This window comes from Loxodonta africana, chromosome 3, assembly GCF_030014295.1.
Source record: "Loxodonta africana isolate mLoxAfr1 chromosome 3, mLoxAfr1.hap2, whole genome shotgun sequence".
NCBI lineage: Eukaryota > Metazoa > Chordata > Mammalia > Proboscidea > Elephantidae > Loxodonta > Loxodonta africana.
The window spans coordinates 138,262,898-138,276,522 of NC_087344.1; the positions used below are offsets into that span (position 1 = coordinate 138,262,898).

At 36.1% G+C, this 13,625-nt stretch overlaps 1 protein-coding gene across 1 annotated transcript in view; it reads left to right on the forward strand.

Moving 5' to 3' along the window:
• The window catches only part of DPYD (dihydropyrimidine dehydrogenase), a 972,677-nt gene that overhangs the window by 234,209 nt on the left and 724,843 nt on the right, over nucleotides 1-13,625 (forward strand). Inside the window, exon 5 of the mRNA XM_010598084.3 lies at nucleotides 10,345-10,506. Coding sequence (XP_010596386.1) covers nucleotides 10,345-10,506 — 162 coding nt within the window. The remainder of the gene's footprint in view (nucleotides 1-10,344; nucleotides 10,507-13,625) is intronic.

Here is a 13,625-nt window from a genome sequence, read left to right on the forward strand (position 1 = left end):
TGTATGGTGTGTGTGTGTTAGACAAAAAAAAGTTAATAGAATCATATTTAAGCACTAATTCTCCTTACCTTTAAAAGTGTATAAAACTTAGTTGAGTAGTAAGGAAAAATAATCTCAGTGAAAAATCAAATTCATCACAATATAATAATTAGAAAAAAGGCTCTCAGCATTTTTATGGAATATATGAATGGAGGCTCTGATAACATTAATCTTGACTTTTCAGTAGTTTCTCAAATGAAAACTTTATATGCCTTCAACATGTGAGATGTTTATAAATGGTACTTTCAGAATTCTACCATTGCCCCCCCCCCTTTTTTTTTTAGCTCTAGCATTCATTAGCTCTAGCATCTTTGTTCCTATATTTACACTGATATTTAGATGTAGACAGAATCCTATCTCCTTGCTTACAGGAAGTAAAGTATATCATGAATTAGGGTAAATTATTTTATACAACCTTTAGCATACACTAAATAAAATAATTCTGCATTCTGTTCTTTCTTCTTTCATGTTGATTAATAACCCACTAAGAATAAAAAGATTGTGTCTCTGCAAATTTCTTACAAATATCTATTGTTCTTTTGATTATTTTCTCTGGATGACATGGGTTTTTTTTTTTTTTTTTTTTTTAATTCAACTTTAGATGAAGGTTTACAGAACAAACTAGCTTCTCATTAAACACTTACTATGCATATTGTTTTATGACATTAGTTAACAACCCCATGACATATCAACACTCTCCATTCTTGACCTTGGGTTCCCTTTTACCAGCCTTCCTGTCCCCTCCTGCCTTCTACCCCTTACCCCTGGGCTGGTGTGCCCCTTTAGTCTCCTTTTGTTTTATGGGCCTGTCTAATCTTGGATGCAGGGTGAACCTCAGGAGAGAGACTTCATTACTGAGCTAAAAGGGTATCTGGGGGCCATACACTTGGAATTTCTCTAGTCTCTGTCAGACAGGTAAGTCTGTTCTTTTTTTGTGAGTTAGAATTTTGTTCTGCATTTTTCTCCAGCTCTGTCCAGGACCCTCTATTGTGAACCTATCAGAGCAGTCAGTGGTGGTAACTGGGCACCAGCTAGTCATACTGAACTCAGTCTGGTGGAGGCCGTGGTAGTTGTGGTCCCTTTGTCCTTTGGACTAATCTTCATGCTTGTATCCTTAGCTTTCTTCATCCTCCCTTGTTCCCGAAGGGGTGAGACCAGTAGAGTATCTTACATGGCCACTCACAGGCTTTTAAGACCCCAGACGCTACTCACCAAAGTAGAATGTAGAACATTTTCTTTACAAACTATGTTATGCCACTTGAGCTAGATGTTCCCAGACGCCTTGGTCCTGATGTGGGGTTTTTAACTCTAACATCAGATATTCACATTATTTATTTTACTTGGTCATTTAAAAACTATGATGCAGTTTGTTTGTTTATTTATTTATTTGTTTGTTTGTTTGTTTATTTATTTATTTATGTCTCTTCTAGAAATGTTTGTTTTTGATGTTAAAATATAACTGGTAATTAATAATTATTTAGTATTATACTGTACTACAATGAGATGGATTGACACAGTGGCTGCAATGACGGGCTCAGACATAGCACCGATTGTGAGGATGGCGCAGGACTGGGCATGTTTTGTTCTGTTGTACATAGGATTGGTACAATTTGAACCGACTTGAGGGCACGTAACAACAACCTGCTTATAGGCAAGGCATGTGGATAAGACTTGGTCTTCAATCTCAAGGAAATAAAACTTAATGAAAGACACAAATCAGAAAAAAAAATATAGAACTATCATATATGTGTATATGTTAACAAATACAATGATCAAAAGGGTATGGTACAATGAAAGAATATCCTTGCTTTGTGTTCTAGTTCAAAAATGACAGAAATAGTGATAAATCTATGCGGAGTGAATATGCTTTGGACAGTGATATATGAAAAGGGGAACCCTGGTAGTGCAGTGGTTAAGAGCTCAGGTTGCTAACCAAAATGTCGACTGTTTGAATCCACCAACTGCTCCTTGGAAACCCCATGGAGCAGTTCTACTCTGTCCTATAGGGTCGCTATGAGTAGGAACCTACTGGAAGGCAACAGGTTGGTTGATTTGCTTTTGCATATGAAAAGGTTGAGTTTTGATGCAGATGGGAGCTCTATTCCATTTAAACAGAACTGTCAAGGGGCAGCAATACTGATTCTTCATATCTGGTGTTTACTAAACAACCTTTCACGTAGTAGATGCGCAATAAATATTTAATGGGCAATAAATTGAATACATGTATACACATACACTAAATTACCTTCAGTGACTCATGTGGAAAATTGTAAGTTTTTTATTATTGCCTTTTTTATTCTACTGCCTAAAGTGAGTATTGTTTAAAAAGCTTAAAATCGTAAACTCTTAGAATTAACATTTTTTACAAAAGCTTTTTAGGCAGAATAAGCCTCCTGGATGGAGACTTACCTTTATTAAATTAAATCTGTTCTATGCTACACAGTACACTAGGCATCTTATCTGTGCTACATTTAAAAAAGGTACATAATGTAAATATAACTAATGGTGAAGGAATTATGATCTCCATTTCTCAGATGATAAAACAGAGGCTAGGAGAAATGACATTTTTTTCCCTTGTCATATTGCTTGTGTATGGTAGAATCAGGATTCAAAGCCAGGGACTTTTTGACTCCAAAGCCCTGTGTGTGGGTGGGGGGTGGGGGGTGGGAGGTGGGGGTGTGCGGTGGGGTGTGCCCTTGTGCGTGCGTATGTGTGTATGCATTTTCTAGTTTAGCCTCTCAGAGTCACATAAGATTTATTTTCATATACGTTTAGGTTTTAGTGAGGCTAGTTAAATTCATAATTCTAAAAATCTAATCATATTGTATAAAACTGATTTAAAATTGAGTATATCTCACTTATGGAGAGAGGATTTTTCAGAAATAAAATAAGCCAAACCTATTCTGTCCCTACTTGTCCCTGCAAGAATGTGAGCACCATGAGGGTAGGAGTTTTTATGTGTTCGGTTCATAGTCTATCCCCAGTCTCCTTTGTTAAATGTCGGAAGGCCTGTAGATGTTTACTGAGGGATGGTGGCGATCTCACAGAAGAAATGCCCTTTATGCCTATGATTTCTGTATGTGCTACTAAAGACATTTTCTACTCAACTAATGTACGTCAGTACCCTCACCATTACATAGATCCATCCTGAAATACATGTAATGTTAATTTACCCTTCTCATACACGCAAAGTTATTGAAGTTTAGCCCATTTTAAAATGCAACAGATTGGAGTTTATCTTGGAAGGGCGCTTCCATCTGTGAAAACTGTCATTGGAAGAAGGAAGAACACTTTAAAATAAATCCACCAGCTGTATTGATAATCTTACAGTGATATGCAGGCCTGAATATGATAGGACTGTTTGTTAAATCAGTTATACCATATGACAGGATGGCTGGCTTGTCAGTTTTTCATGTTTCTTGATAATGACTTAAAATCATTACGTTGCAGGCGGAATGACACTAATGCAGTCTGAAACTGTAAACTTAAAATGAAAAGCAAAAAATAAAAGTTAAAGTGATTTTAAAAATATTAACTCACCTAAATGGCACGCACTGTGCATAAGAACACTCTTTAAAAACCTCAATGAGTAACAAGGAGTTTAACACCTGCACAATATCAGTAAGTTCATGGGTTGGAGAACAGTCAATGATTACACTTTTCTGTTGATATGAAAATAACAAACATCTCACACAGCATTTTTGTCATTCAGATTTTTAAAGTACTTATGCTTTATGTAAAGAATCTCTGTATCCGTGAGATTCCTCCTAACATCAATCCCATTTTGTACCCCTCTCACATAGCCCTGTACATTTTTCTTCACATGATAAAGAACTAAAATGCTTGTGACTGATTGAATAACAAGAAGAAAACCAGTTGAAGTGGTGTGTATTTTCTAGAAGGAGACTACTGGGGTGTCTATAAAGTACCCTTCTAAATTTAAATTCTCTAGCCTTTGAGAAAGGTTGAAGAGCTCACAGAATAGGAGGCAAGCCTCTTGTTTAGAAGGAGGACTCAAAAAATCTTCCCACTCACTATAAAAGAGAAAAAATTGATATTGATCTTGGCATCCTCTCTGGGAAGAGGTGAGGAGGTGTTCCTTTTCTGATAGGTTTCTGAATGTCTTTGACTGAGTACCCAGATCCCTAAACGGTGGAGTCATCTAACATTTGTTGGAGGTGGATTGCAAAGGTGAGTTCTGAATCATTGCTCAATGTTGGCTCAGCCCTTTTTTCAAAACCCTGTTTCTATGTACTGTGATACTTGCTCATGCTTTCCTTTTTTTTTCTAGGCATCATAGTGTCTTCTCCTTTATACTCCTTATTTTTCCACATTACTTTCTGAGAATTTCCTCGTTGTCTATACAGTGATCTTCCTAGTTATTCCGTAAACACTGGCAGCCTTCTATTAAAAAGCATTAATGTGCTCCTTTTTTATTACTTATAGTATTAAATACTAAACTCTTAGCTGGGCAATCAAGATTTTTCATACTTTGGTCCAAGCACACTTTTTCTAATCACCTTTTTCTAAGTGAATGAACTGCTTATTTAGTCCCATCAGTACAGAATGGATCCTATGCCATTCTCTCCAGTCTCTTAGTCCTGTCATATCCAGAATTATTTTGACTGCTACCCATTTAAAGTGGATGCTAAATACCTTAGCCTCAAATATTTCTTACTCTGACTCTATTTTGATGTCAGGGAGTAAAAAACATTTTTTAATGCATGTAATGCTTTTAAATTTGTTGTTGTTAGTTGCCATCGAGTCGATTCCGACTCATGGTGACTCAGTGTGTGAAGAGCAGAACTGCTCCATACGGTTTTGAAGACTGTGACCTTTTGGAAGCAGATCACCATGCCTCAGTTTTGAGGTACCTCTGGGTGGGTTCAGAGCCCTGGTGGTGCAGTGGTTAAGAGCTTGGCTACTAACCAAAAGGCCGGCAGTTGGAATCTACCAGCTGCTCCTTGGGAACCCTACGGGGCAGTTCTGCCCAGTCCTATAGGGTCCCTGTGAGTTGGCATTGACTTGACAGCAATGGGTATATGTATTACATGGTAGATTTGAACTGCCAACCTTTTGGCTAGTAGTCTAGTGCTTGGCTTTTTGCACCACCCAGGGACTCTGTGCTTTCAATTTAAGAAACATTAAATAAATCCTTGTTAATTAATTTTTTGTATTCCTGATCCTCCTACAATTTTAGTGATAGATCAAGCCCTGATAGTTTGATAGCTATGGCAAATCATGAGCCATAAGTGTAATTTAACTCTTTTATTTGTTGTGTGTATTGGAAAATGTATCCCTTTCTCCTCTTCTGTCATCATTTTATATGTAATCTTGAAACTCAATTTAGAGCTCCTTAAACAACTCATGAGGAGCCCTGATGGCACAATGGTTAAAGTACTCAGGTGCTAACTGAAAGATCAGAGATTCTAACTCACCAGTGGCTCCATGAGAGAAAGACCTAGCGATATACGATATACTTCTGTAAAGATTATAGCCTAGGAAACCGTGTGGGGTAGTTCTGCTCTATCACAGGGGCTGGCTATGAGTAGGAGTCGACTCAATGGCATACAACAAAAACAAAACAATCCATACTCTTATAGAAAGATTTTTAGGTATTTAAATTAGATTATATTTTTTCCTGTACTTTTTTTTTCAAATATTCTTTAAACGTGGCTGACAGTTGAGAGTTTTCCAGAATATTTTTATATTAGAAGATATTTCTAATTATGCAATAGATTTTTCAGTCTGTGAGTCAGTCAGTAAATACTTGTTAATCAGTCTTGTTGAATGTTCCTGAGATGTCAAGTAACGGGAGGCAAGAATACTGACCAGTGCCTGAGGTTTTTTCCAGTAGTGGTTAACTGCTGAGTTGCAGCTGCTGAGTGAAATGATCAGTGTGCTTAGAGGAACCAAGGCTGTTTGCCTAGAAATGGAGCAATTAATTTTAAGTTAGTAGTCTTTTATCATGGCCACTATTAAGTAAAATTATACAAAACTGGAAAATAAGGCCAAGGGGATCACTATGACCTTTCGTTGTCATACTAAAGTATTGTTTAAAGGGACACCTAAGTGTTATCTAATTTTGGAGAGAATGAAACATTGGTTGATTTTACTGTTTAATACTAATTAAAAGCTCAGACTCGGTAAAGTTGCATGTTAACTGGAAGATTTGTGTCCAGTAGAGATGCATATTACATCTGTTTGATAGAAAAGATACTCCTAAAACTATTTTATTTTTCTCTTAGACGTTATCCAGTTTTACATTTAATCCAGAAATCTTATAAAAATATTGCTTTATTATATTGCCTATATAATTCCTAGTGCCTCAAATTAGTTTTAAAAATATATAATAGATTTATTGAGTTATAATTCATATTCCATATAATTCACCTATGAGATATATACAATTTTTGTGTTGAGTATATTTGCAGAATTGCAACCATCGCCACAATCAATTTGAGAACATTTGTATCAGTCCAAAAAGAAATCCTTATATCCTACCAGACACTCAGCCCTATGTAACCACTAATCTACTTCGAGTCTCTATAGTTTTGCCTATTCTGGGCATTTTATATAAATGGATTCATATACTATGTGGTCTTTGTGAGTGGCTTCTTTGACTAATATGATGTTTTCATGGTTCATATTGTAGCAAGTATCAGTGCTTCATTCAATTTTATTGCTGAATAATATCCCATTATGTGAATATACCACATTTTATTTAGTCATTCCTTAGCTGATGGGCATTTGGGCTACTATGAATAGTTGTATGTTGGTATTATGAAAAATCCTGCTATAAACATTACTATACAAATTTTGCATGGATATGTTTTTGTATCTCTTGGGTGTACAACTAGAAGTGGAATTGCTGGGCCATATGGGACTATTTTTAACCTTTTAAGGAACTGTCAAAATGTTTTCCAAAGTGCCTGCATCATTTTCCATTCCCATCAGCAGTGTATGAGGTTTCTAGTTGCTCCACATCCTTATCATCAGTTTTTATTGTCTTTGTTTTTTTAGTAGTTATCCTAGTGGGTATGAAGTGGTATCTCATTGTGGTTTTAGTGTGTTTTTCTCTGATGCCGAATGACATTGACCATCTTTTGCTGTGCTTCTTGGCCATTTGTGTATCTTCTTTGGAAAAAGTCTATTTTGTTTTTTTGCCCGTTTTTGATCTGGGTTGTCTTTTCATTATTGAGATGTAATAGTTCTTTCTGTATTCTGGTCCTTTATCAAATATATGATTTGCAAATGTTTTCTCCCATTCTGTGGGCTGTCTTTTTATTTTCTTGATGGTGTCCTTTGAAGCACAAAGCTTTTATTTTATTTTTTAGATAAATGTTTACAGCACAAATTAGTTTCTCATTCAAAAATTTATACACAAATTGTTTTGTGACATTGATTGCAATCTCTCTATCTTAGTTGTCTAGTGCTGCTATAACAGAAATACCACAAGTGGATGGCTTTAACAAAGAGAAATTTATTTCTTCATAGTAAAGTAGGCTAAAAGTCCCAAATTCGGTGTGTCGGCTCCAGGGGAAGGCTTTCTCTCCCTCTCGGCCCTCTCATCAGTCTTCCCCTGGACTAAGCGCTTTTCTGCACAGGGACCCCGGGTCCAAAGGATGTGTTCTGCTCCAGGTACTGCTCTCTTGGTGGTATGAGGCCCCTGTCTTTGCTTACTTTCCTTTCTTTCTATTTCTTGGGAGAGAAAATGTGGTGCAGGCCGTACCCCAGAGAAACTCCCTTTACATCGGCTCAGGAATGTGACCTAGGTAAGGGTGTTCTGATCCTACCCTAATCCTCTTTAACATAAAATTATAATCACAAAATGGAGTACAACCACATAATATTGGAAATCATGATCCAGCCAAATTGATATGCAAATTTTGGGGGGCATAATTCAATCCCTGACACCCCCCAATGAGACAACACTCATCCTTTCCACCCTGGATTCTCTGCATTCATTTGTTCAGCTTTCCTGTCCCTTCCTGCCTTCTTATCTTGCTTTTGGGCAGGAGTTGCCAGTTTGGTCTCATATAATTGACTGAACTAAGAAGCACATTTGTCACATGTGTTCCTGTTTATTTTATAGCCCTGACTAATATTTGTCTGAAAAGTGGGCTTTGGTAGTGGTTTCAGTTCTGAGTTAGGGGCTGTAGTCTCGGGGGTTCCTCCAGTCTCTGTCGGACCAGTAAGTTTGGTATTTTTTTGTGAATTTAAATTTTGGTCTACATTTTTCTCCTACTTTGTGCAGGACTCTGCTGTAATCCCTGTCAGAGTGGTTGATGGTGGTAGCTGGGCACCGTCTAGTTCTTCTGGGCTCAGGCTTATGAAGGCTGTGGTTCATGTGGTCCTTTAGTCCTTTGGGCTAATATTTTCCTGGTGTCTTTGGTTTTCTTCATTCTCCTTTCCTCCAGATGGTATGAGACCAATAGATGTATCTTAGATGGCAGGTCACAAGCTTTTAAGACCTCAGATGCTACTCTACAAAATAGGATGTAGAACATTTTTTGAACTATATTATGCCAATTGATCTAGATGTCCCCTGAGACTATGGTCCCAGACCCTCAGCCCCAACAGCTGGGTCCTTCAGGGTGTTTGGTTGTATCTAAGGAGCTTCTATGACTTTGCCTTGGCCACTTTGCTCTAACTTCCCCTTCATTTTATGTTGTCTTTTTCCTTCACTGAAAAGGCACTTGTCTAATATCTAGTCATTTCTTCTCCCCAACCCTCCCCTCCCTCATAACCATCAAAGATTGTTTTTTTTCTGCGTGAAAACCTTTTCTTGAGTTTTTACAATAGTGTTCTCATATAATATTTGTCCTTTTTTGATTGACATATTTCACTGAGCACAATGCCTTCCAAATTCATCCACGTTGTGAGATGTTTCACTGCTTTATCATTGTTCTTTATCATTGTGTAGTCTTCCATTGTGTGTATGTACCATAGTTTGTTTATCCATTCGTCTGCTGATGGGCATGTAGGTTGTTTCCATCTTTTTGCTATTGTGAACAATGCTGCAATGAACGTGGGTGTGGATATGTTTATTTGTGTGACAACTCTTATTTCTTTGGGATATATTTCTAGCAGTGGTGTTGCTGGATCATATGGTATTACTATTTCTAGCTTTTAAAGGAGATGTACCATAAGGTTTTTCATAATGGCTGTACCATTTTACATTCCCACCACAGTGCATAAGAGTTCCAATGTCTATGCAACCTCTCCAACATTTTTTATTTTATTTTATTTTGTCTTTTTAGTCCAGTAATGTAGAGTGAGATGTTATCTCATTGTAGTTGTGATTTGCATTTCTGTAATGGATAATGACCACCCGCGTTTCCTCGTGTGTCTGTTAGCTGCCTGAATGTCTTCTTTGGTGACGTGTCTGTTCATGTCCATTGCCCATTTTTTATTTGGATTATTTGTCTTTTTGTTGTTGAGGTTTTGAAGTTTTCAATAGGTTTTAGAGATTAGACCAAAAGCTTTTAGCTTTCCTGAGTCTAATTTTTTCTATTTTTTCTTTTGTCGTTTATGATTTTAGTGGCATACCTGATAAACTATTGCCTAATCCAAGCTCATGAAGATTTACTCCTGTGTTATCTCCTAAGAGTTTTATAGTTTCAGTTTTACATTTAGAACTTTGATCTATTTTGACTTAATTTTTGTATGCCAAAAATATTATTTGAGATATGAAAGTCTTCAGTGATGAAAAGGAATTACCCAGGCAAAAAACTGTGTGTCTGTTGGGTATTTAGTGGGGAGGGGGTTGTTTGGGCTAGTTTGTACATGTGTTAATCTTTTGCTCTTCACTCTCACCCAGAAGGTTCTGGGAAGAGGGGTGAAGTCAGGTAGAGACACTTTCAGGCAGAGACATGAAACAGCATAAACAAAGGCACAAAACAACTCATTAGAGAGTTTTCTAAGATGTTCTGTAATAGTATGAACTTGGGGAAGGTAGTGACTGGTGAGAGACTTGTGGAAGCCTGGTCCAGAAGTGCCTGTATGATGAGCTTGGTCTGCATCCTCTAGAAGATTTGTATGTTAAAATCCTTTTTCTAAAATTAATTAATTGTTCATTTATGAGTACACCATATATTGAGTAATTCCTATATAAGTGTTAGGTGCTCTGCTAAGTGTTTGTTAATAGGTCCTGATGGTAAACAGTATGGTAACATATGTATTTTCTATATATCTTGATCTCTAATCCAATTACTTATTAAAAGGTTTAATGTGTTGGTCATAATTTGAATGTTTAAGGTATAGTGCTATATAACAAAATTTTATTTTATTTTATTTATGCAGAATTATTATGGAGCTGCTAAGATGATTTTTTCTGACAACCCACTTGGTCTGACTTGTGGAATGGTATGTCCAACCTCTGACCTTTGCGTAGGTGGATGCAATTTATATGCTACTGAAGAGGGACCAATTAATATTGGTGGATTACAGCAGTTTGCTACTGAGGTATGAAGCTATATTCATGCTTCTTCCCCCCCTCCCCCCTCCCGCCCCCTTAAGCACAATGATGTTAAAGTAATTTTAATCCCTCATGCTTTGTTGATACCCAGCATTTTTAGTGTGACACACAGCTAATATGTAAGTGTTTTTTGGAAGAAGCAGTATTTTTATTTATTGACTTGGCGATAAGAATGGAGTTTTATAAAACCATATGTCAAATTAATTGCAACCCTGGAAGGTTTTAAAATACTTTGACTGAAAGTTATATAAAAGAGAGGATCTAAAAATACAACTTTGACTTTACACTGCAGTGTGGCAAGGGGGCCTCATTATGAAAAGGCTGTATTGCTTAACTGATTCTCTTCCCTATAACTCTATTTAATCTTTATACTGTGACATAATAAATAATCAGCAGTTTGTTGTATTCTCTGAGTTAAAAGCTAAGGAATTTTCAAAAACTCTGAAACTGAATAAAATTTTTTAACACCAAAAAATTTTCAAATTTTGTGGACTTATAGAATAGTGCTGCAGTAGAAAATGGTCTGTTATTTGAATACAGATTTCTAATGAAAAATATGAAAGTATGTTTTCACTATTTATTCCATAATCTTTGGTCATGGCCTTCTCTTTTGTGAATCCTTTGTAAGTGACTTTGATTTGCTGGGGCATCCTTGTGCTCTCTTGGGTCTCCTGATTGGGGTCAGTTACCAGGTCAATTCCCATGCATCATTTAAATGATCAGCTTATGCGGAGGCTACAGTAAGATTTTGTGATCCTTAGGGGCCAGTTGGCTAGAAGGCCGAATGAAATACCTGTCAACACTAGATTTTTAGTTAATGACTTCCCTATGTGGTTTTGTCAACTTAAACACAGCACGCTCTTTCCTTTTAGGACCTGTCTCAAAAGATCCCTCAAGCTTAAGTCTCACTTCGCTTTTATTAATAAATCAGGGTTATTCCCTTCCTGTTTTCTGACAGGTTAATTCTAAGGAAAGGCTCCTGGGAATGAGAAAATAGAAACAATTTAAGGTTGCGAGTTGTTGCAATAAATTCTTGGATTTAATTTCATTTCTTACTAAATTCAAAATTGCGTTAGGCTTACCTCACCAGTGCAAAGTATGGTCTTTACAACCTGAGAAAATCCTTAGTTGATTGAGAAGATTCACTTGAATTCCTTCCCATCTTTCTTTCGGGAACCAGAACCTCTTCATTAAACCAGGGCAAGTTTGCACAACATGGAGTAAGTCAAATGTCAGACAATATGTGCATGAAACAACAAAACATTTCAAAACTAAATTAGTTAAAATATTGTTAGTTTGTCATTGACCTGAACTTAAGAGAGAGTGAGAAAGAGAGGACATCATCCCTCTGGGAATTCTGTCTTGGTTTTTATGAAATTCTTACCATCCCTTCCAAAGCAGAGCCTATGTGTGTCTTTGAGGCAGAGCTTCAAATGTACCTTAACTGCTCTATAGAATTCATTACGAACTTAACTAAAATTTGAGTGTCCACCGTAAGTGTCCCCTAATGAGTTAAGCATAGGTTAGGACTGCAATAAATACATTTAAGTTAATCAGATGATTTAGAGTGAGAATGTGTCTTTCTTTTCCATTCCAATTGCGGTTTGTATATCTGTGGCTTCGAATATACCTGTCATCATAAATGAAAATCTCCTAGTGAAACTACTTAGAAAAGCTTTCCATTCATTTTTCTTTGTTTTAGGTTGACCACTTAGGGTGAGTCATTTAAGAAAGTCTTATATTCCCTGGGTGTGCTTTACCTAAATTTACCCATAGCTCAAAGTTGTTGTGAAGATAAAACATGAGCTGCATATTAATTGGCTACAAGTGGGAAAAAAAGTATAAAGTGCAAATATTATTATGTTCTCAAACTACTATTGACATGAATATTTAAGGTGAAGTACAGCTTGATGCAAATAATTTTTTTTAGATTGTTTTAGAAAACAGTGATTGATTTTTGACCTTTAAAGGAAAAGAAATCTATTTTTCAACCAAATTAAGCAAAGGTTAGGGAAGTAGACTAAAATAGTATGATATTTTTCTAAATTGGTTTTCCTATAATTTATAAGTGAATTTTAAAATACCGACTCAGTAGTCTGCCATTATTGATTAGGTCCATCCCATATATTTCTCCTCCGTTTGAACATGGGCATGTGATTTGGAGAAAATCTGGGAATGAATCACACAAAGAACAGCTGCAGTAGAATCAGACCAGCTGCTTTTTTTGTCCTATGTTGTCATTACTATTCAACCCTTTGCCATTCCCACACCTGCAGTGCAATGACTGTGGCCCTGCATCAGGCACTTTTGTGTGCCCCTGGGACAAACAGGCTGCGAGGGTGATTCTGATTCTGTATAGGAGGCAATTTTTCCTAGTTCCATTAGGTGTAACAATATTGCTTCAATAAAATTACTTGGAAACAATACTTTGGTGTAGATTTTGTTATCTCATGAGGGTGTTTAAATTTCTAAGAACAAATAAAACCCTTAAAACTTTTACTTTGAGATGTGTTTGAGTATTTAACTGAATCTTTAAGAAATCATATATTCATTACATGTAACATACAAACAAGATTTTATTGCCTTTCAAATTGAAGTAATGAATTGTTGGAAAAGAGAATGAGATGCCAGTGCATCTTTGTACCCATTGCCTAAAGCTGGGGAAAAAAAAAAAAATTAAATAGAATATTAGCTGCATGTCAAATCAATTCTCTTCTACTAATATTAAAGTGTTATGGAGGCAAAATAAAGAAATTAAAACTTAAAAGTTCAGAAGTTAACTTTAAATGCCAGAGTGAATGAGAGTTTGGGGATTGTTACTTAAAATTATTGCTTCCATTCTGGATTTTTAAGAATATACTAGATTACGAAATTGGGATCTAAGTATGTTATTTGTTTTCACAATAACGACTATGAGAATATCTTTTTTAATGCCTAATCAGTATGCTGTATTTGAAGCAAAAATGTTTTATTAAAAGTGTTTATTGAAATATTTTTATTTAAGAATAAAAATGACATCTCAAATCAGATGCTTCACTGAGAATAGATTTACTTTTCAGATTTATTTTTCTTTAAAGTATCTCTTAGCAGGGTTTTTTGTTTTTTT